This window comes from Camelina sativa, chromosome 9, assembly GCF_000633955.1.
Source record: "Camelina sativa cultivar DH55 chromosome 9, Cs, whole genome shotgun sequence".
NCBI classification, from domain to species: Eukaryota; Viridiplantae; Streptophyta; class Magnoliopsida; order Brassicales; family Brassicaceae; genus Camelina; species Camelina sativa.
The window spans coordinates 29,115,373-29,135,447 of NC_025693.1; the positions used below are offsets into that span (position 1 = coordinate 29,115,373).

A 20,075-nucleotide genomic window follows, 5' to 3' on the forward strand; every position below is an offset into this window, starting at 1 on the left:
TTTTTTTTTTTTTTTTTTTTAACAAACTTCAAAACACTTGTCTTTTTTTTGTGGAAAATAAGGACAAATTGTAACGTTCGTAAAGAGAAAAATAAATGTAAAAAGTACCTTGCACATGTTAGGAGGACAAGTGGAATTAGAGCAGCCATGAGGGGTTTTAGTGAAGTCGTGGTAAGGAGAGATTCTCAAGGTGCCACGTTCGTCGACATATCCAGGGTTCGAGTTAATCTCAGAGAAGAATTCACTTATCCCGAGATGCTCAACGATGGTCTCGATAAAGAACATGTTTGCGTCGCTCACTATCCTAAGCTCACACCTGGAAAACCGAACCGTAAATATCGGATCAGAAACGGTGGGTTTTGTCTAATTTGATTAGCAAAAGAATATATATATAATCAGACATAAATTGATTGTTACAAATATTTTCTTTTGTTTAGAAATAATAATAATAATAATAATAATGCAGATTACCCTAATTCATGTGCAGATTTGATGGCAGGGACGACACGTGGATGGATTGGGATTGTTCTCAAGGCTTGTTTGATCTCCTCAATGGTTTTGCCTTGATCATGTAGCTCCTTCATCATACGGTCCTGTTATTTTGTACAATTCCATTAATTTAGGGTTTTATTCGAATCCGGGATGGTATTAAACAAATATTTCAAGATAACAATTGTTTTTTTTATAATGGAATGAAATCGCAAGATAGTAATGGAATACACGACGGAGTTGAGTTTATTGAATGATAGATAAAAAAATGGGAAAATGAGAAAACAGAGGAAATCAGAGAAGGCAGAACAAACCATGAGTGTGTTCCAAGGCATGGTGGGGAGAAGTTGATTGAACAAATCAGTGAAGCCAAGTTCATCGATCACCCAATTATCGCTATCAACGTCGATGATGGTCTTGTCGAAGTCGAAAACAACGACAATGTTGTTGTTCTTGTTATTGCTATTGTAAGCCATAACTCTCTCTCTCTCAAGAAAAAAATTGGTGATTTCTTTTGATGGATCTCTTCTCTTGCTTTGAGTTTTTGTTGGTTTGAGAAGAAGAGAAATGTGGTTTTGGTATTTATACAAAATGAAAGGAGAGGAAAACAANGGGGGGGGGGGGGGATTTTATTGGAGATGCCATTGGAATATTACCTTAAGGTAACAAAAAGGAAGAAAGAAAAAAATAGAATCCTTTATGTGAACCGTTGGATTTGATGATGTTACGGGTCAAACATGGGTCTTGTATAGAGATCCAACGGTTGCTAGAGCGATTTTTTGCCTTTTTAGAAATTTTTTGGTAAAAGGTTTTTAATAAAAAAGTTGAGGAGGAGGTAACGCGGGAATAAGAGAAGAATATTCCCAAACCAAATTATATATCCTTTTTTTTTTTTTTGAAAAGGAAACCAAAATATATCCTTACTTCAAAATAAATTAAAACATAATCCTTTATATCAAGGAAAATAATAAAAAGGCAATACTATAGAAGATATATTGACGACATATCATATCATATGACATTATTATGTATATCATTCAATCAAGATATTTTTAGTGGAATTTTAAATAATTCTAAGTTCTAACCTAATTTTAGTTTTTTTTTTTTATTCATCATTTATCAACTTTTTAAAATTGATTGTTATTGGATATATATATTTTTTGTTCATATTATTTTATAATCTTAACATTTACTATTGATTCTAATTAAGCAAAACATTATAGTATTTTGAGATTTGAGATAGCTTTATAATAAGATAATGTGATATAAATTATTATTCACATCATATCACATTCTGTATTATTAAATAAAGATTTTATAATGGAATGTTAGATAATTCTAAGTTCCAACCTAATTTAGTTATATTTTTTTATTAATCATTTATAAACTTTTTAAAATTGATAGTTACTGGATATTTTTTGTTTTATCATATTATTTTATAATCTTAACATTTACTATTGTTTCTAATATTTTGAGATTTGAGATAGCTTTATATATAATAAATAATGTGATATAAATTATTATAGACAAAAATGGAATTGGATAGGAAAGGCACTTGTAAGGAATCGTGAGGGACAAAGATTTAACAAAAATAAGAATATACTACTAATTAAGTACGTAGCAGCCTTTTTCGGTGGCTACAGGCTTTCGTTGTATTCAATTCATTCATCTAGCTACTAGTATTGGATTTCTTCGTTATCGATCAACAATCATATAATCTTCTAGTTAATTGTATTATTTAGAATACCAAACAGGCGTCCACGATTTAGGACTGAATTATATTTAGCTCCAAATTGTTGACTGATTTTCATTTACACAAATTTTGATTAAGAATAAAGCATTTGGAAACTTATAGAGTGAGCATTTTGGAAAATAACATTATTCCTTTTGGTCTGTGATTTTTGTATATGTAGAAAAAACTAGGAAACTGCATAAAGATTTGAAAAACGTTGGGAATTAATCTTTTCATATATACAATATGCTATCATTTTGAAACTATCGGTGCATGTCATCATGTCAATAATTAACAAATGATATAGAAAAAAAAATAGGTATCGATAAATGAATAAAATTGTTGGATCCGGTGACACTAGAGAAATGGCAAACCCATAAGCTTGCCACCTAAATAAGATATCTCAGAAACACGTTGCCTTGCAATATGTGATTTACAAGACGCGTCAGCGTTTCTGAACTTAGCAAACGTGATATTATCCGTACTTGCTTTGCATAAAGGGGTTAACTTACTAACATGATTAACCATGAGTTTTATTTATTTAGATTAGTAACAAAGTGTGTTAATCCGTAATTAAAGAGTTTTCAGACAATTACTCGTTTTGAGCAAACAATCCCCTCTATTTCGCAATTAATGCATCATTTCACGTTTAGATATAATGTGTTGTGTGTGATAATATAGTCAAACTTCAAGCTATTTTCATAAGTTGGTAAGGATTAGGAGTTTTATGGTAGAGTCTCATGTCTAGCCACGCTTCCAAGTATCAGTCGTATCACGTGATAGTTAGTTCATCGATTGCTGAGAAGTAAAATTTGATTGCCAACACAACACAACATGTCTTACGAATTATAGTTTGACACATACACTTATTCGGTAACCTAACAACACTGACACTATCAGAGCATCGGCATCTATATATATAAATTTTTTAATTAAGCTCTAGATTCCTTGTTTCCGTTGAGTTTATTAGAAGGCAAAAAAAAAATATGACAAAACAATGTTAGATATTCTCATCTTATAGTTACCACTATTATATGCGATTCGTAAGAATAAGATTTGTGAATTTTAGAACTGCGGCCAAATCTTGTTCTTTTTGTTAATCAAATTATTTAGTTGTCCAAAAAGCAAAACAGTTTCAAAAGTAGATTCGTTCTTTTCTGTTTGCGACATGTCACGCGTGTCCCATTAAAATCTTAATCGCACTTACTTAAAGCTGCCAAGTTCCCAAATATCGTGCAGTCCAATATTCCAGGGTCTAATTATAATAAACTGGAGTAGTTAACATTTTACGTACACGACATTAGAAGTGTGTGCGACGGAAAACTGAATCACGCGAATGTATACCAAGTAAGCTAATAAGTATATTACGAGTGATCATACATATTTTTGTTCTCGTAATCTCGTTTATTAACTGATCTCACACATTTTCGAAGACTAGATTATATATAACACTAGCATTTGATCCGCGCTACACGCGGAAGTTAGATAAATGTGTACTTTGGTTATTTTGTTAATTTGTTTTTTTGGTATGTATTTTTCCTCTTTTCATCTGGTTAGTTTGTCCGTATATTTTCCTTTGCTCTTTTGTTAATTTATTTTTTTCTGTATGTTTTTTCAGCTAGTATAATGTAGTCAATTTTTTGATTTTTAATTAATTTAAATCATCATGATCTCTTTTTCGTTTAAAAAAAAATATAGAATTAGAAGTTAAGTTTGTATAGTATTAGTTGTTGTCCCGCTTTAGTCGTTACTTTAATTAAAAAATTGTTATTTTGTCGTTGGATTGTTATTTGGTATTATTATATGTAATTGTAGGTAATTTTTTAATTATTTTATTATTTAATTAGTAACCTGTGCAAGTAGTTCTTTTGTCAATACTTTTGTGTTTGTAGTGATTAGTTAGTGGCTTTTGATTAAAAATGTTTAAAAATCTCAGTTACTTACAATTTTGTTTTCATTGTTTTTATTAATTTTTTTTTGTGCTTCTGCCATTGGGCCTTATTTTCTGTAAGCCTTAAAATTGTGTTGGTCTATTGGGTCTTTAGTGGTATGTTATTGAGGTTGGAATGGCTTTGTTCCCTTAGAAAATGTGATGTCTCATGAACGGATAGTAGAGAAGTCATTTTTGCGATCTACAGGACAATAAGAGTTTTGAAACTATTTATTTGATGCTTGTTATCCTTCTTCATTCATCCCTTTCATCGATGCACACATTTTTTTTTGGGTTGTATTTGGGTGTTTTCCTCTTTGCTTCGCATCTGTAGGGGGTAATTGGTTCTCCCCTAATGTTTTTGTTCCAGTTAAGTGTTAATTGGTGTGTGCAAATCTGTTGTTTTTAATTATTTTCTTCCTTTCATTTCATATATAATTTATCCATTGTTTTTGAGATCTTAGTTTTACGTTTTGTTTCGGTTGGCCCCAGAGTGTGGTTTTCGATTGGATGTGAATTGTGTGTTGTAAAATTTAATTTTTGCTTCTATGATGCTTTTTAGAAAAACATTTTGGGGTGTATATTTTTGTGGCCGGTTTAGTAAGTCATTCAATTTAAGTCTAATGTGAACACAATCTGGAACTCGAATTTCAACATCTTTTCCCTCAACTAACGGTGTATGTATCTCTTACATTTTCTTCTGTTTGGTGATGGTTTTGTCAATTTCTGGCGACTAATGTTAATTGAATTTTAGTTGTGTTTCCCTGATCCTCTGTAAGTGCTTATCTTATTTTTTCATTTGAGTTGTTTTTTCTTTTGATTTTTAATTAGTCATATTTTTTNCCGGCGGACGACGGAGTGGAGATTCCTGGGGAAGAGTTTTATTTCTACATCATATAAAATATTACTAATGGATTGAACTTTTAAAGAAATATATAAAACTGGGCTTTTAAAGAAATATGAAACAAATAAATATGAATTGCTTAGTGGGTTGTATCAAAAAAATGGGCTTATTCAATTGNAGTTTCTTCAATATATGTTGATCTTGTATGTTCTATTTTTGTTGTCATGCATGATAAGTGGTGGACTTTTTTTTTTCCCCATCGTTTGTATTCTTGCTATACTTTCAGTTATGTTCTCTCGTTCTCTTGTTTAAATTCTTTTGAAAGCGTAGGTAATGTTTATGAATGAGGAAAACAAATACTTTTATTTTGAATTTTGAAAATTTTTAGAGGATGATAACATTGGTGAATCTTACTGTTTCTTCTTAAGCTAAAAGATTAATTTGAAAGATATCTTTTAGGTGTTCTGAGATGAAAGAATTAAGAAGGGGAGAGACGCTTCAGGTCGCACACCGGCGGACGACGGAGTGGAGATTCCTGGGGAAGAGTTTTATTTCTACATCATATAAAATATTACTAATGGATTGAACTTTTAAAGAAATATATAAAACTGGGCTTTTAAAGAAATATGAAACAAATAAATATGAATTGCTTAGTGGGTTGTATCAAAAAAATGGGCTTATTCAATTGAGGGAGTTGCTGATGTGGCAGCACCAGGAGTGAGTAAAGTTAACTTTATATATATAGATTACAAAAACACTTATCAGTACAAACCAGACAATAAACTTTATGATTTCTGTTTTATCTAAAATCTTACTGTCATATGCTTTATCTAAATTCTATAAATGCATGCATAGGCCCACGACGACGCTGTGTCTTTTCTTTCATCCATAACGCAACCAAAAATCAACTATTCGTCCATTTTATTGCACCATTTTGTTCTGCTTTAACTATTACTCTGTTTTATTATTATTTTTTTAAATAACTTATGCTCTTTTATATATATATATATATATATATATATATATATATATATATATATATATATTTTTTCCTGTTGCTTATTTTCTCCACTAATTTTATTTCAGAAAACAGATCATTAGCTTTCCCAAAAAATAAGAAGGAAAAATCACTGATTGGTGGGGGTTTCTAAATAATATTGTGGTGACTAATTCATGAACTAGCTCTTTTAAATTATAGTAAACGTTCGAGTTTGAAACGAGCACGATATATAGGCGACTGCCATACATACAATAATTAAATCTTCAAAAGTACTATAAAACAATTTTAATTAATAAAAAAACACCACAATTTTGAAAAAGTTTCAAGAATCAATCACAACTCTAAGTTTTTAAAGGATTATTAAAAGATTTAGTAAGTTTGTTATTATTAACCAGAAAAATTAGTAAGAGGTTAGTACGATTAATCCTTTCTAATCAAAAGTTTATATTGGATCGTGATGGTAATTTACTAATTTTGAAATAATAAAACAATGTGATATTATTGAAGATTTCTCTATGATATTATTTGTTTCAATGAAATAAAGTATATAAATGGCTAATTTCTAGCCATATAAATAAAACTGATGTTGAAAATACAATCAAAGACAAAACATTTGATATTTGATTAGGTGAAAAGAATTTCAGTAACCTTACTATTCAAAAAAAAGAAATTTCCACTAATTATAAAAGGAGAAACTGACAAACAATACTCATCTTTATAAATGAAAGGAAAATATCATATCTTTGACCCAAAAAGAGAAAATTATTGTTCTAATAATTTCATCTTTAATATGAGCCTTCAATAATAATTGAGAAAGTTTCCTAATTAATTACTACTTTTAAGTCTTCAACCATCCATGGAGTACAGAGAAATGTTAACATAACATAAGAGACTAGAAATTACACGACATGTGAAAGACAAACATCGAAGACATTAGGGCTGTTGTACTTCTCTATAGCTTTTGACCAATAATTTATCATATAATATATATTAAAGTGATCTCTTCATAGTTGTTACAGACAAAACCGAAGAGGATACAAGTCTTCAAGATATCACACAGCTTTTTTATGCACAAAAGGATCCAAACGAATAAATCAAACTGTGTCATACACACATTAAAAAAGCCTTTTTGGTATTTTGATTCTGATATTTTCAGGTTAACGGCGCTCCGAGTCTTCTTGTTGTTCTTGTTCAGGTTTTGTCATGGAATTAAATTCACCAGAAATGCTTCTCAAGAGCTGTTTACAGTACATGTCTTGTGCTTGTGTCACATTCTTCACACGACTGGCTCTAACCCAAGCAGGCTCCTCAGGGACGAGACGAGAGAGACCAAATTTCAGAAGCAAGAGTACATGTTCCATGATGAGAATTGCAGCGAGCCCTGGTTCGATCTTCCATTTGCCTTCTTGGTCATATAAGCATACCAAGAGTGCTGAGTTTGTGCATATGGACATTACTATCAGAAACTGAATACACAGAAGAAACAAATCACTAAATGCACTGAGATAGATTTAGTAATATAGGATCGCTATTTTCTTGCTATCCATTATACCTGCCATATGTTTAACCAAGCTCCAATTGTTGCAGCAGCACGAGGAAGAGGTCTTCGAAGTGTCACCAACAGCTTTAAGGCATTTGTTCTTATTTCCATTATATTGCTCTGTGTAGATGACATAAATTCATGTCTTTAAGATTAAAAAAAAATACAAAAGCTAAAGATGAAATTGAGGAAGTGGTATTAGAGAATGTAAATGTTACCACTGCAGCAAGGGCAAAAGCAAGAGGGAAGGCACAAGCAAACATCATGATCATTCCAAACTGCAAAGCCAGCTCGAGCGAATCTGCAATGCAAAAGGCAATTTTCACATTTCAATTTTTAGCTTGAGACATTTTCAAGCTACATCCAAGCAAATCATCACACAAAACCATTTCATGTATTACCATCAAAAAGTCCATCTTCAAGTTCTACTCCAATGCTTGCTGAATATGTAGGCTTGAAATATTCCTTCTCCACTCTTGACGCTATTTGAATCTTTCCTGTTGATGATCCACCTTCACGTTTCTTCTTCGTCCTGGAAAAAGAAAGAAGCTATATTATTTTCTTACAAGTTTTGAGCATACGCTTTATAATCTGTTTAGGTGAAATAAAGAGCGTACCTAGCTTTATATTTTCTGTAGCTGTACTTAAGATATGGTAAAGAACCATCCATCAAAGTCCAGAAAACCTGGAGAAAATTAAATTTTAAACATATGCATGTAACAAAATCTTCAGAGGAGAGTTTTTAATCACATCACCATCTTTCTTGTTACCTGTGAGATTATTAACCGTTGGATCAATACTTGTCGAAGTGTCATGAAGTTTCGATGTAATAGAACGTGGTAGAAGATCCCAATGTATGTCTGCATAAAATAGAGCCCGAACACCTGCAATGTCGAAATTTTCCAAAGCAATGATTAGAAAATAGAAACAGTGCTCTGTAAAACAGTGCTGTCCTTCCTTACTTTGTAAATTAAACTGTTAGCTCGATATTCCACACTCTCATTGATTTCTCGATTTATCAGCTTGACAGATACTTTGCCTCCCAATCTAGTGAGATACTGAATAACTAGAAGGTAGATAGCTGTCAATATATACCTGAAACCATCGTAAAAAAAATGTCATGGTTCTAACTTAGTTGCTAAAACATGAGACTGGTAAAGCTAGTAAAGAAAAAACCGAGTAAGCGCTCACTTGACTACATCAGATTTGATAATCTCGTAAATATGAGCATACGCCAGCTCAAATGGAAGTTGGAGGCAGATAATGCTCATGATAACAAGAACATCATTCCTAAACCTCTTGCGGTAAGCAAACCATTCATATCTTTGATACGCTGCCTTCTCTTTGGATCTCTCATCTCCGATATTCTTTATAAGCTCCTTTGGAAACGGAAGGGAACTCCACTCCATTCCGAGAAATCTATATCCTTGACTGGGGCCAACTAAACAATTGATCTGCCATCTATTGGTAGAGAATCGACGCAAGAAATGAAATCAGAAAATGAGAAAAAAACTTTAAACTGTTTTATCATTAGGCATCAGTGTAGGGGAATCCCACCTAGCTAACAAGGCCGCGTTTTTGCGTTTCCAGAACTGTAGAAACAAGGCAGCCCAGAGTATTGTGCTAACAAAGAAACTTGGGAGAGCAAGAAATTGCAAGGATCTGATCAAAGAAAGATTGAAATAAGGTGTGGTATTATGTCTAGTAGTATTTACTTAGAAGCTTGTAACAGAATTAAGAACTTACCCAAAATCAACCATCTGGACTATAAACCCAAGCAAGGCTGGAAATATCAACCATTGCGTATACATTCCCAAGAACGAAAAGTAGACTCCAATCTGTGATTTTTCTATGTGATGAGTTTCACAATAGCTTTCTGTTACATATAGGATACTAAGATTTATATATGTGTCTACCTTTGCACCGAAGTAAGAGTAGATCTGATCAGTTGGTTGGTTTGTGAAGTTCCACCAATTTAATGCCCAAGTTTGGAGAAGTTCCTTCCTCTTGAATTCATCTACAAACAAAACGTATTTGTGTGAGAATTTTAAACCGTTCTAGAGTCTAGACTGGTTTGTAACCCAACAGATACAAATGATTAGCTTACCATGAAGAGGAAACATTTGTTTAATGACACCCTCTGATTCCAACCTTCGAACTAATGATTCCCCTGCTGCCCAACAAAACTCTCTGCCATCAAGTTTCAGAGTGACATCGTACCCACCACAGTTTACCTATAAGTCAAGAATTCATTTGCTGTGTCATGACTCAATAACACTGTAAATTGACATACTAAAGCAATAAAAAACATGCTAACAGATTAATCAACGATGTATAATAACAATACAGAAGATACAGAGAGACAGAACTTACAATTCCATAAAGAAGATGTTGATAGCACCGAAAACGTTCAAACCAGCTGAACAGTAAACCATCAGGTTGCCGAAAGAAAGCCTCAGACCCTTGCATCTCAAAGGGCAGATCAATCCCTGAATTGAGGATAACCATCAAACTTGTGACTTGTGAGGAACAAAAAATGAGGCTACGGTGCCGCTTAACAGATGTTCATTTATCAAGTTAATGCCCGGAATCAATATTTACCTAGACGAGTAGGTTTGCGTATATGAAGCTCTGCTGCTGCATTGCCCAAGGTCTCCAAGGGAGCTGCTACCTGAAGAAATACTTAAGAGTTGCAGTTATCTCTCATAGAAGCAAAACAGTCAATTCTAGAGATTTATGGCTATATAAGTCACCAATCGGTTGAATCCTAATCCTAGACACCGTTAGACATAACTAGCAAGTTTTATCAAAAAAAATTTGTATTCCTCCAAAAATTCACTCTTCCAGGACCCTCCTCGACCTCCCAGATTAGTACTTTCATAAGACAACATGCAAGAATTTCGACTTGCACTTGAGAGAAAAAAAAAACCCTAGGAAGCATCAATATTGAGATTTTACACTTGACAAACACGATGTGATCACAAATTACTTACAAGTAACTTGGGAAAAGTAAGATGAAACAAAAAAAGGACCGACCTTGAGAAACTCATCTGCGAGACCGACGACTCTATCAACAACCATCCCTCTCTTCTTAAGTTCCGTCACCAAAACCTCAACACAGTTTCCTTCTTCTTCCAGAACCCGCTTAGGAACCACCATCGCAACCTCGTGAACGACTCGCTCCTCACCATTACTCCCATTCATCTCCAAAAAAAACCCCAATCACACAAGAAAAAAAAAAAAAAACTTGGCTAAGTAGCTGAAAGCTTCTAACTTTCCTCTTTTTTTAATTCCAAGATCTGACCCAAATGTCTTAATGAGTATTCATTCACCAAAGGTTCTAACTTTTTTTTTCCTTTTCCACTAAACTACTTTTCTAATCTAATTTTCCGGTTTCTGGGCCATAAAAGGGGATCAGGGTTTTAATTTTTAAAGTCGGAACACTGCAAAAATCAAGAATACGATTCCAGAAACATCCAACTTATCACACATCTCTCGCGAATTCCTTTGAGGGGGGTTTTTTTGGCACAGCTTCTTTTGCGTTTAATCCAACAAAAAAAACGTTTCTGGAAATTGGAAAAGACAAAGCTTTGGTTTTTAAATTTGAAAAATTAGATTTTGAAATTTGGTAAGAAATTTAGGAACAATTTAATAGAACATGCAAAATTCCAAAAGAAGCTCGTTCTGAGTTGGCACGCAGACGATGACTGATCCATCGTGTACAAAGCGTGACACATCGGACGGTGCTTAGTCACTTTTAACACGTGTGCCTTGTGTGTGTGACTGTTTAATACTTTAACCGGGTATAACCGACAAATAGATTAAACCGGTCAATTCCGATTTGAAATAAGAAAACCGAAATTGACTTTATTAGCTTCCCTTCTTCTCTCTCATATGATCTCTTCTTCAATCTCTCTTCAAAACATTACCAAACGCGTCAAGATATTTTTCCCAGATACAGAGAAAACCCTAAAGTCTCTATCTTTTTGATAATTTCTAGCAGAGGGAGATCTATAGAGGAATCGAATTCAACATGGGTAACACAGATAAGCTGATGAATCAGATATTCGATTTGAAATTCACGTCCAAGTCTCTGCAAAGGCAATCGAGGAAGTGTGAGAAAGAGGAGAAAGCTGAGAAATTGAAGGTGAAGAAGGCGATTGAGAAGGGTAACATGGATGGTGCTCGGATCTATGCTGAGAACGCTATTCGTAAGCGTAGCGAGCAGATGAACTACCTTCGTCTCGCTTCTCGTCTGGATGCTGTTGTTGCTCGTCTCGATACCCAGGCTAAGATGGCCACTATCACCAAATCCATGACCAATATCGTTAAATCCCTTGAGTCTTCGCTTGCCACAGGTAAAATCATGTCTTTTGCTGAATTTGAATGATCTGATATTATCTTCGTATGCTGCTCATAGGTTTAGTATTGTTTCTGTCGGTGGTTGTGTTGCTGATCATTAGTTAGGGATTAATTTTGTGAAACGGAGGTTGGATGATCACCATGGTTTATAAGGGATGCTTCTGAATAGACAGGAAGGTTTTGTTCTTATGGAAATACATGAAAGGGTTCATCTTTTTGTACTTTCTGTGATAAAAATAATCCTTTAGTCTCAGTTGGGAAAATGTATTCACTGCGTTGTATACAATTTTTGGTTCTTATCAGGCAATCTACAGAAGATGTCTGAGACGATGGATTCATTCGAGAAGCAGTTTGTGAACATGGAGGTTCAAGCTGAGTTCATGGAGAATGCGATGGCTGGTTCAACTTCATTGTCCACTCCTGAAGGCGAAGTCAACAGCCTTATGCAGCAGGTTGCAGATGACTATGGTTTGGAAGTCTCTGTGGGACTTCCTCAGCCTGCTGGTCATGCCATTCCTACTAAGACTGAGGAGAAAGTCGATGAGGATGATTTGTCGAGGAGGCTTGCTGAGCTTAAAGCCAGAGGATAAGTTCGCTAACCGACATCCGTGCTTGGACAATCTGCCACTTTGCACGCGATCCTTGTCGAATTGTTGCTGCTATTATCCGCAAACACGGGCTTATTTGTGTATATTGCTTACTTTGAAATATGCTTTGTTTATAACTTAATATGAAAAACCTTCGTGTGTTTTTTAGTTTTTTTACCATTACAATGATATGCTTTCCTTTTGAATTGTGTGCATTAAAGAGAGTATCTTTGGCAGTAACTTTTGGTCTTATGGATTATATAAGATACATCCAACATCCTTATTCGTATAGTCTATCTAGTACATTCTATGCAGATATGGTATCTGATTAAGTCTGTTCGATAGACTTTATGATGCTACTATCCTTGTGAGCCAGTGAATCTTCTTCCGAAGCTTGTCGACCGTCTTGGTTGATTTAGGACGTGAAAGATGGAAGCCGATGGAGTCAAGGTACCAGCCGCTCCTACCGTTCATGCCAACAATGCGTCCTCCATTGACTGAGAAAGTGAAGGGTGTTCCTTGTTCAACTCCGTAAGGTCCATAAACTTGTTTATTGCTTTTGAATGTCATTGATCTAATGACAGGGGTGCCACTGTTAACCACTGGACAGTAGTAGCCACTCACGCCAATCAGATACTCTTCTGGGTATTGCAGCTTTATCTGCAAACACGGTTCATTTTAAAGAAACCAAAATCTGAGAGAGACAGAACAGAGAATAAGAGAGCAACAAACCTCTGCTGTTTTGTTGCCTCCCACACCTCCATGCTTCTCTGATCTTGCAGGTTTACCATTCTTATCGTAGATCACTGTGATGGAGTCAATGCAATGATCATATACTAGTCTGATCTCACGGACACCATGATAGATCCCGTCATCCCAGGCAGTTCCTCCATTTCCTCCCCAGGGTCCGACGAACACAGTCAGATTCTTATCACCTTGTGGTTGTTGATCCATGACTCCTTCCTGCTGATTAATTCAGAGTTTAGTTTTGTTAACACAATGCAAGGGAAAATGCTAAGAAACCAAAGTTTTACAATAAGAGGAGAACCAAACTTTTTCTTTGCTGCAGAAGAAGCTTTTTGGAACTGAAACAGGTTGTGGATTTTAAAGAACAAGAATTGAGTATTTCGCTTTTGCAGCAACGCATATAAAGACGTCAGCTTCATGGGAAGGTATTGGATTCCTGGAAAGCAATGTAAGAGGACGAGAGGTATGCGTTTGATTGTCTTATCTTCCTTTACATAATGAAGTAGGAGATTCCACGAAACTTCAAGAGGAAACTTTTACATGGAACAAATTCCAAAAGTGTTCATCATAGTGCCAAAAACAGAAAATTAGAAGAATACTGCCTCTTGTTTTCACATTACTAAGATTTAAATTTCCTCTAGTATGTCACATACTGTATCTGTATTTGTAATATGAACATGTCCTTTGCTCTCTGACATAGGAATGCTGGATTTTTTACTATAATGGCTAGTCTGAGTACATCTCAATTCTGTTGCATAGATGGACTATATAGATGAACTACTGTACTCTATTACATGAATTAAGCGAGGAGTCCAATGAAAGACTGAACAAACTCAGTGTAGTAACACGTGATAGAGAGCTATAGGTGAACATAAGAGCAAAAGAATCAGCAAAATAATCCAGGAAGCCTATCTGGGGAATCATTTCTATCTCATTCTCTCCCTCAGCATCTTCAGCCCCATGTACCTGCAATTATCATATAGAAGTTTCTTTTTAGTTTCATCAAAATGAACTGATACAATTTCAAAGAGTAATACACTTGGTAAGTTTCTTCTTACCTTCCAAGCATCATCAAGGTCGCCTGAGGATTAGTTCCTGGAGAGATATTGAAGGTTGATCCATCCACAAGCCTAAGAGAATTAATACCAATGACTTTGAGATCAGAGTCCACTACTTTTCCCACAACAGCGCCTCCATGGTAGTGCCAGATTGTGCTCACAGTACGTCTGCAGAAATCTGCCATCACTAGATCATTTGATTGGTCCACAGGCAATGGAGCTCCAACAAACCTGAATCTACGGTTCCCAAACCATTCCCTGATCATAAAGTCCTGCATAGCTCGGCTCCTGAGTATTTCTCCAATCTTCCTAGTCCCATTGACACATCTCTCTAGATCTTGTGGATCACTGAAGTAGTTGAATCTAACAACTGGGTTTATCCTCACATCCGTTGAGGCCAGCCTTAGTAGACCAATAGACACTGGACCTAGGATCTTCTCCATTATAGTTGTCACAGGGACGTACAAAGGAGAAGCTGGCGCTCTGATGAACACAGAATGTAAAGGCGAAGCAAACGGAATCACATTGGAAGCAGCCTCCAGAAAAGCCCCTTCCTCAGTAATACCCACCACTTGAATCAGTGAGCTCTCCATTGGAACCGGAGGAACAATGGAGATACCGTTCCTCGGGTTATCATACACAAAATCTCCCACATGAGGCTGGTCAAGAGCCACTGGGATCCCCCAAGTCGAAAGATAACTCCTTGGACCAATCCCACTAAGAAAAAGCAACTGTGGGCTACCGAGTGCACCAGCTGACAGTATCACCTCTCCTCTGTCTCGTATCATGGCGTGATGGTAACGTCCCAGCTGATCACGGTAAACCACTCCAATCGCAGATACGTTGGCACCGGAGACACTTGGAGATGAAGCTAGCAGTACTCTCTCTACAGTTGCGTAAACTGCAACTCTAATGTTGGAACTTCTTGCATACCTGAGAAGATCTGCAGAGCTGTGTCTCCTCCCAGCACGATCAAACGTAGACCCTCCGATCTTAGTCCCAACTTTATGCTCCAAGGTGAATCCATTAAACGGATGCACACCAACCTCAAGCAACGCATCCCTAATCGCAGTTTGCCAAGTCCTGAGCTGAGGTCTAAACACAATAGCTCTCTCAACCCACTCATATGACTGATTCACACTAGTCAGATCCCAATTAAGACCCGAGTTCTCAAAGAACTGCTTATCAGCACGGCTATAGAACCCAGCGTTGATCGCACTGCTTCCTCCAAGAACACGGCCTCTGGCGTTAGGAACTCCTTCCTCAGAGACGAAAGACTGAGCCGGCGAGTCGAAGTTGTTGACGTCAGTGAGTGTAGTCAAGAAACCATCGTGCGACATCACGTGAGGTCTGTTGTACGGAACGCCGCCACGTTCAAGCAGAAGAACCCTGAAAGATTGTGAAAGTGTGGCGGCTAGTGGACATCCCGCCGTACCTCCTCCGACGATTATGTAGTCGTAGTAATCCTCCGACGCAAAATCAGTTGCGTTTGACACGAATCGCATGAAACTTGGCGCTGCAACAGTAAGAAACAACGATGAAACAGAAGAATCTCAAAAACCAAATCATCGATCATCGTTATCTTGCAAATTACTCAAAAAGCGATACAGGGAGATCAAAGAAACATCATCATCTCCAAAGATTACAACGATTCAAGAATGAAAACGAGATTCAATCGAAATTTTCTTGAGAAACTTACGTCGAGTAGAGCGTGACCTTGCATCAGATCGAGGAACTACTCCAAGAAGAAGAAGCACAACGAACGCCGTGTACAGAAGAGAAGTATCAATCCGTTTCATCATTCTCGCTCTTTCGGTTACAAGATTTTTTTCTCAGAGAGCAGAAAGAAAATTAAATTTTCTCGGGAAAGTGAGAACTTTCTCAGTTATAGAGAGAGAGAGAAACAGAGTCGAAGAAGAAGTTGTTAAAAAAAAAAAGGAGACTCCAATGGCGCGGTTGCTTTCTGTTATAGAGTGTTTCTTCAGCTCTTTCAAGTACTCATAGCCGTCGATGATAACTAAACCCAAGTTGAGATCAACGGTTGTCAATAGATTGTAATCTTTGACTTTGACGGCCGTTAGGAATGGTTTAAGAGTACCGGTTTGATGACTCTGCCAATCAAATTCCGGTTCAATTCGGTTAAGATAAGATGACAAGATTTAGCCACGTCTCATGAGGTTGTGCGGATTAGACTGTAGCCAGTGTTATCACTACCGTACCGTCGTCTAAACAGAGAGAGAGAGTTCAAAAATGGCGATGGCGATGTTACCGGCGCTCTTCTCTTCTCCCTCGATTCTTCTAAACAGCAGAAAAATCAGATGCGGAGCCACCGCAAAAAGCGGAGGCGCACTCTCATCGGCTTCTTCTGACTCCGATCCTAAGAGAGGTGTCCCCTTGTATAAGCCCAAGTCGTACGAGGTTCTAGCCTCTGACGCCGCCAATTCTCTCGCTTACGCTCTCCAGGATTCAAAATCTCGTTTGGAGATTGATTTCCCGTAATCCTCCTTCTCTTACTCTTATCTCAAAACTTCAATTTTTGTGTGTTCATCGCTTGTGGTTATAATGGCGTCTTTTTGCTCTAATGTGTAGGCCTTTGCCTAGTAGCATTTCTTCTTACAAGGTATTTTTTTTTCTAGCTTGTTGACACAGTCACTTAGTTTTTTTATAGTGATTTTGTTGTTGTTGTTGTAACTGTGTTGGATTTGTATAACATTGTTGTTGTAGGGCTCTTCAGATGACTTTATTGATGCTAACATACAGTTGGCCATAACTGTTGTTCGCAAACTTCAGGAGAAAGTAGAGACAAGAGCTTGCATTGTATAATTCTATCTCCTTCATTACTCAATTCTTCTTATTTTGTTCTTCTGACGTTATGTGAATATCAAACATGTTTCAGGTTTTTCCTGACAAGCCTGAGAAGCGTAGAGCTTCGCAACGCTTCAAAGCGGCATTTGATTCGGTAGAAATTGAACTTCCCAGTTTGCTGTATATAGCATATGTTAGGATATTGAACGCTTGATTACTTAACAACAGCTTCATTTTGTGTCTGTTTCTCATCAGGTTGATGGGATAAGTATCGGTTCTCTAGATGATATACCTGGTACTTCTGTCACAAATTTCTTCAGGTCTATAAGGAGTACCCTGGACTTTGATTTTGAAGATGATAACGAAGGTATAGCTAAAACTACAATCCTTTTATCTAATATCGTCCCTTTTCACTTGGATTTTTGCTTATGTTAACAGATGGATTATTGCATTAAGTCATGAGGATTATGTGTTCCTACAGGTTCTTGGGAGCCCAAGGAGCCACCGACCCTTTATATGTTTATCAATTGCAGCACTCGGGAACTCTCTTTTATTGAGAAGTTTGTGGTATTGGATTCCTTCCTATCTTTTCTTATGTTAACATGGAACTTGGTTCAGATACGTTCACTGGCTATAGTCATTTTTGAATTTTTATTTGTGCCTTCTTAGTCAATCACAATCTGTATGTTGTTGGTCTCTTCTTGCAGGAAACCTTTGCCAGTTCAACCCCAGCTCTTCTGTTTAATCTTGAGCTAGATACCTTGCGGTATTACCTCTATTGAGACCTCGTTTTTTTTTTTTTTAAAGTCAATCTCTCTCTGTTTCCTCACTTCTGGTAACAACTGAACTTTAGTGCAGTGCTGACCTAGGGCTACTTGGCTTTCCCCCTAAAGATCTGCACTACCGGTTTCTTTCTCAATTTATTCCCGTCTTTTATATCCGAACCAGAGAGTATTCTAAGGTACTTTCCAGTTATGATGATAATTTCTCAGCAGACCCTTCTTGGCTGCATGCATAAAGTAAGCAGCATAATTTTTGTTTGTGTTGCTTGGCTAAGACAGTGGCAGTGGCACCGTTTGTGTTGAACTACAATGGAGCACTTTTTCGACAATATCCTGGTAAATGCTAAACTAGTCTATCCGGGACTAAAGATTAAATATATTATAACTGTGCCTATATGTACTGTGACTTTCTTGATCACTGAACATGATGTGATGTTATGCTAGTCTCTATCAGATTTGCAGAACCATTCTCAATACCAGTGGCCTGAACTTGAGAGAGTGTTTTCTCTGTTCATATCTGATATGCAAAAATCTAATGCAGGACCATGGCAGGTGATGCTTAAGCAAACCGATGGTTCATTTGCGTGTGTTGCAGAAAGCCCTACTCGTTTCACGCTGGGTGAAGTATGTGCACTTAAAGCATTTAACCTTTTGCATATAGTCGTTTTCACCCAACCCTCAGAAAAAAAGTAACAAGCTTTGATTGATGTGGATACAAACAGACGAAGGAAGAGCTGTTGCAGGTTCTGGGACTACAAGAAGAGAAAGGGAGTTCACTCGAGTTCCTGCGCAGGGGATACAAGGTATTTGGTCTTGATTGTGTTTGTCTGTTTATTGCATGTGCACATAGAAGCTTAAACTGGTTGGAACTTGATGGTATTGCAGTCGGCAACTTGGTGGGAAGAGGATGTGGAGCTTGAGGCATCATCTAATTGGCGTAACTGAACGATGCCAAGTCATGGATTCATACTTTTGGTAAGTTTGTCTCTCAAGATTGGGAAAATTTAAACTTGTATATGTGCAAAGTTGTAGAGAGAGTTTGGGAGATGTTAATGGGAATGATAAAGGATAGTTTGAAAATATTTTCTATATACAGTATAACTCAGTCCAATTATGATAGTGTCTGTTCCACCCGCTTTTATAATTCTTTCTTCAATTCAATGGCAGACTAATGTTATATAATATATATACATACAAAAATCCTCACAAAAGATTTAATCTCATGGCGGTTGAAATGAAACAAAAGATTAGTGTTCGAAGAAGCGGAAACTAAACAGACAAGTGGCGATTTGAATTCTACTGTTGGCTGCATCCCTTTCTATCGCTACCAAATCAATCATATCATCCTCTGCTTTTGTTTAGCGTTCTGTTTAAATTGAAATGTGCGACTCTGTTAATACTTTAACGGTTTAACCAATAATAAAAACAACTACTTTTAATTGTGTACAAAGAATTATAGTGAAAACGGAAAACGTGTAAGATGAGTAGATGTGTAATTAAAACAAAACCTTTCAACTCAAGTCATGCTAATCTATATATATAAAGTTACCTTTTTTTCTTTTCTGGTGCAGCCACGTCAGCACCCCCACGTGTACTCTCCATACGAATAACACTCATTTCTTTTTAAAACAAACAAAACCAAATTTGGGCTTAATTCTAACGCAGCCCATTACAGCAAACCAGTATCAGCCCAGCTGCAATGAGTTAAATTAAAAAATAGCCAACTTTGACTTTCCCTAAGAATCTGTAGAGCCAATTTCGAAAAGGAAATCTAATTACGATCTGGAAATCGAGAGGGTTGCGACGAGTGAGCTTCTCTTCCTCAGGAGCCATAGACACCACCTGCAACTGCTTCCTTGTCCTGCGGCTCAGAGGGAAGCGTTGAACGGAGATAAAAGGGCTACCGATAGAAGAAGCAGCTCCGTTTAGCGACGGTGAAGATAGTGGCGGAGAGAGAAGTGGCAACGGTGACTAAAGCGATGCCGATACATGAAGCGGCGCCGTAGCTCCTCAGCCTCTCTGTCTTCTATGATTCTATCGGTTCTGTCAACACTTTCTGATAAGAGAGGGTGGATTTGGTCAGAGGAAGAATCTCAACTGCATTACTTTTAATTGCAGGAGCATATGACAGCGACGAAGCAGCAGCACATACTGGGGACCCGACACACCATCTTTTATTTTCTGGTAAACAAAAAAAAA

The 20,075-nt window shown here is 36.6% G+C and overlaps 7 protein-coding genes across 9 annotated transcripts in view; 2 read left to right on the top strand and 5 right to left on the bottom strand.

Moving 5' to 3' along the window:
• LOC104712909 (inorganic pyrophosphatase 1) overlaps nt 1–1,075 on the bottom strand; it is a 1,706-nt gene extending 631 nt beyond the window's left edge. Inside the window, exons 1-3 of the mRNA XM_010429901.2 lie at nt 804–1,075; nt 472–593; nt 109–316 (exon numbers count right to left, since the gene is read on the bottom strand). Of these exons, the coding sequence (XP_010428203.1) occupies nt 109–316; nt 472–593; nt 804–965 (492 nt within the window). The 5' untranslated portion in view covers nt 966–1,075. The remainder of the gene's footprint in view (nt 1–108; nt 317–471; nt 594–803) is intronic.
• On the bottom strand, nt 6,955–11,158 carry LOC104712910 (anoctamin-like protein At1g73020). 2 transcript variants are annotated; one of them, XM_010429902.2, is made up of 15 exons: nt 10,572–11,158; nt 10,137–10,206; nt 9,909–10,024; nt 9,643–9,769; nt 9,452–9,552; nt 9,282–9,373; nt 9,093–9,197; nt 8,727–8,996; nt 8,498–8,630; nt 8,306–8,419; nt 8,153–8,220; nt 7,937–8,067; nt 7,754–7,836; nt 7,548–7,655; nt 6,955–7,461 (listed from the first exon to the last, which is right to left on the bottom strand). In XM_010429902.2, the coding sequence occupies exons 1-15, from the start codon at nt 10,737–10,739 to the stop codon at nt 7,153–7,155; spliced, it is 1,995 nt and encodes a 664-aa protein (XP_010428204.1). In that variant the 5' UTR covers nt 10,740–11,158; the 3' UTR covers nt 6,955–7,152. The 2 variants fall into 2 exon arrangements, with proteins under 2 accessions (XP_010428204.1, XP_010428205.1); XM_010429903.2 differs by having other exon boundaries at nt 7,245–7,427.
• LOC104712912 (ESCRT-related protein CHMP1B-like) lies at nt 11,430–12,690 on the top strand. Its single transcript, XM_010429907.2, has 2 exons — nt 11,430–11,893; nt 12,201–12,690. Exons 1-2 carry the CDS (start codon nt 11,569–11,571, stop codon nt 12,485–12,487), a joined length of 612 nt encoding a protein of 203 aa, XP_010428209.1. The 5' UTR covers nt 11,430–11,568; the 3' UTR covers nt 12,488–12,690.
• LOC104712911 (jacalin-related lectin 19-like) lies at nt 12,751–13,602 on the bottom strand. 2 transcript variants are annotated; one of them, XM_019229436.1, is made up of 3 exons: nt 13,538–13,602; nt 13,217–13,447; nt 12,751–13,144 (listed from the first exon to the last, which is right to left on the bottom strand). In XM_019229436.1, exons 2-3 carry the CDS (start codon nt 13,436–13,438, stop codon nt 12,833–12,835), a joined length of 534 nt encoding a protein of 177 aa, XP_019084981.1. In that variant the 5' UTR covers nt 13,439–13,447; nt 13,538–13,602; the 3' UTR covers nt 12,751–12,832. The 2 variants fall into 2 exon arrangements, with proteins under 2 accessions (XP_019084981.1, XP_010428208.1); XM_010429906.2 differs by having other exon boundaries at nt 13,217–13,450; nt 13,538–13,561.
• On the bottom strand, nt 13,691–16,422 carry LOC104712914 ((R)-mandelonitrile lyase-like). Its single transcript, XM_019229435.1, has one exon. The coding sequence runs from the start codon at nt 15,792–15,794 to the stop codon at nt 14,286–14,288; it is 1,509 nt and encodes a 502-aa protein (XP_019084980.1). The 5' UTR covers nt 15,795–16,422; the 3' UTR covers nt 13,691–14,285.
• LOC104712913 (protein LOW PSII ACCUMULATION 3, chloroplastic) lies at nt 16,476–19,013 on the top strand. The gene is made up of 12 exons (XM_010429908.2): nt 16,476–16,784; nt 16,879–16,909; nt 17,014–17,106; nt 17,186–17,248; nt 17,350–17,461; nt 17,576–17,661; nt 17,802–17,860; nt 17,953–18,055; nt 18,152–18,212; nt 18,418–18,500; nt 18,599–18,679; nt 18,762–19,013. The coding sequence occupies exons 1-12, from the start codon at nt 16,540–16,542 to the stop codon at nt 18,819–18,821; spliced, it is 1,077 nt and encodes a 358-aa protein (XP_010428210.1). The 5' UTR covers nt 16,476–16,539; the 3' UTR covers nt 18,822–19,013.
• On the bottom strand, nt 19,581–20,047 carry LOC109126488. The gene is made up of 2 exons (XM_019230075.1): nt 20,036–20,047; nt 19,581–19,847 (listed from the first exon to the last, which is right to left on the bottom strand). The coding sequence occupies exons 1-2, from the start codon at nt 20,045–20,047 to the stop codon at nt 19,581–19,583; spliced, it is 279 nt and encodes a 92-aa protein (XP_019085620.1).

What these genes read in the sequence shown, in the direction of transcription:
- LOC104712910 (XM_010429902.2), bottom strand. Translation starts at nt 10,739, where the DNA reads ATGAATGGGAGTAATGGTGAGGAGCGAGTCGTTCACGAGGTTGCGATG. An exon ending in TGAAGATGGACTTTTTGATG is followed by an intron (nt 7,837 to 7,936) that starts GTAATACATGAA and finishes TTTGCATTGCAG; the next exon opens with ATTCGCTCGAGCTGGCTTTG. An exon ending in CTTGGTTAAACATATGGCAG is followed by an intron (nt 7,462 to 7,547) that starts GTATAATGGATA and finishes CTGTGTATTCAG; the next exon opens with TTTCTGATAGTAATGTCCAT.
- LOC104712912 (XM_010429907.2), top strand. Translation starts at nt 11,569, where the DNA reads ATGGGTAACACAGATAAGCTGATGAATCAGATATTCGATTTGAAATTC. An exon ending in TGAGTCTTCGCTTGCCACAG is followed by an intron (nt 11,894 to 12,200) that starts GTAAAATCATGT and finishes GGTTCTTATCAG; the next exon opens with GCAATCTACAGAAGATGTCT.
- LOC104712911 (XM_019229436.1), bottom strand. Translation starts at nt 13,438, where the DNA reads ATGGATCAACAACCACAAGGTGATAAGAATCTGACTGTGTTCGTCGGA. An exon ending in GAGGCAACAAAACAGCAGAG is followed by an intron (nt 13,145 to 13,216) that starts GTTTGTTGCTCT and finishes CCGTGTTTGCAG; the next exon opens with ATAAAGCTGCAATACCCAGA.
- LOC104712914 (XM_019229435.1), bottom strand. Translation starts at nt 15,794, where the DNA reads ATGCGATTCGTGTCAAACGCAACTGATTTTGCGTCGGAGGATTACTAC.
- LOC104712913 (XM_010429908.2), top strand. Translation starts at nt 16,540, where the DNA reads ATGGCGATGGCGATGTTACCGGCGCTCTTCTCTTCTCCCTCGATTCTT. An exon ending in CGTTTGGAGATTGATTTCCC is followed by an intron (nt 16,785 to 16,878) that starts GTAATCCTCCTT and finishes TCTAATGTGTAG; the next exon opens with GCCTTTGCCTAGTAGCATTT. An exon ending in CTCGTTTCACGCTGGGTGAA is followed by an intron (nt 18,501 to 18,598) that starts GTATGTGCACTT and finishes GGATACAAACAG; the next exon opens with ACGAAGGAAGAGCTGTTGCA.